This window comes from Olea europaea, unplaced genomic scaffold (assembly GCF_002742605.1).
Source record: "Olea europaea var. sylvestris unplaced genomic scaffold, O_europaea_v1 scaffold2066, whole genome shotgun sequence".
NCBI classification, from domain to species: Eukaryota; Viridiplantae; Streptophyta; class Magnoliopsida; order Lamiales; family Oleaceae; genus Olea; species Olea europaea.
Genome location: NW_019238577.1, coordinates 85,057 through 86,693, shown reverse-complemented (window position 1 = coordinate 86,693; position 1,637 = coordinate 85,057). Strand labels below are relative to the sequence as shown.

At 30.8% G+C, this 1,637-nt stretch overlaps 1 protein-coding gene across 1 annotated transcript in view; it reads left to right on the top strand.

Moving 5' to 3' along the window:
* LOC111379936 overlaps positions 1 to 128 on the top strand; it is a 661-nt gene extending 533 nt beyond the window's left edge. The window contains exon 3 of the mRNA XM_023003380.1: positions 26 to 128. Within this exon, the coding sequence (XP_022859148.1) occupies positions 26 to 128 (103 nt within the window). The remainder of the gene's footprint in view (positions 1 to 25) is intronic.
* The last annotated feature ends 1,509 nt before the right edge of the window (positions 129 to 1,637 follow it).

The following is a 1,637-nucleotide window of genomic DNA, read 5'->3' as shown; positions in this document are numbered from 1 at the left end:
ACAATTTGAATATTATGATGAACAGAGTTATTTTGACTCCAAAAAATGAACATGTAGATGTAATAAACAATATGTCAGTTAAAGAAATTACAGGAGATATATTTACGTATTTTGTTTTGATGAAGTAATTGATAAGACATAAGGATTTATTCGTGATGACTTTTTGAATAGTCTAACTCCAAGTGGCATCCCTCCACATGAACATGTACTAAAAAGAAATTGTCCTGTTATGTTGCTTAAAAACATTAATCCTTCAGAAGGTTTGTGTAATAAGACCAAACTTATTCGTCAAGAATTTAAACGAAATGTTATTTTAGCCGAAATTGGAATAGGTGAATATCGTGGAAAGCGAATATTTTTACCTAGAATTTCATTTATTCCACTTGAAGTAGATAAGCATTCGGTACCATTTAAGAGAACTCAATTTTCCATTCATCCTTGTTTTGCAATGACCATTAACAAAGCTCAAGGTCAAACTTTAGATTTCATTGGACTATATTTCCCTGAACCTGTCTTTTCACACAGTTAATTATATGTTGCTTTATCTAGAGCAAGAACAAGAGAAAACATAAAAGTTCCAATAAAGCCAATGGATGAAAAAAAAAATCACACAATTGTTGAACAAAAAATGTAGTCTACCTTGAAATTTTGAATTTGATGCATACTACTTAACAAGTCTATAATTACAAGTTTTGCTTAATTGGACTGCCAATCTATTGTTAGCCTAAAAGAGGATATTTTCTCTGCTAATCCATCTTGTGTCAAAGAGAATAACATTGAGTTATACAAGATTAGTTATTCTTATATGTTATTATGCGTTTCAATTATACTTTACTTGTTAGTACGATTTATTCTTCAACATGGTGCATACAAAATGGTCAGATCATTATCTTTAAACACGTCCTTCATAATATTCCATGTTCAACATAACTTTATTTATTTGGGTCTAAGTAGTCTTATTTTATGTACACACAAACTGATGTGACAAGATACCAAAAGAAAGGACAAAAAACACAATATTATTACATAATATTCTAATCAATATATTCTGTTTATCTACTACAATTAGGACTTACGGGGATGAAAAAAGTATTCATGATTACAAATATCTACCACAATCTTTCGTCTATATATACTTATCCTATTCGACGAAATTGATTCAATTGGATATCCCAAAACAAAGCATTCTATATATTTGCGCACGAAAATTCCATAATTAGGCCTGTGGAAGAAATAGTTTAGTGTTAGATTAAATGACTAAGTCCAGGAAATTAAATATTCTGCCAAAAAACAAGCCGCTTAAATGCTTACCAATTGTTTGCACAGTTTAGGTAGGGTATAATCTCCTGCTCCATTTGTTTATTCCTATGTTTCCTTATATCTCGTTTAGAAGAAAAAGTCGTAGTCTTCAATAATGCTTGTACCATAGTCAATGAAGCTTTTGTATGTGCTTTTACTTGATCCGGTATGTGGACATTATTACTGCAATCATATATTTGAAATTTCCATTCAAGAATATTGACAAGGAAAAAGTACCAACTATTGCCCGGATATGAGCACGAAACTAATATATACTTGCATCTCATCCAAGGACGACTAAATATAGGTGCTTTGCCATTCACATAACGTTGCAAAAG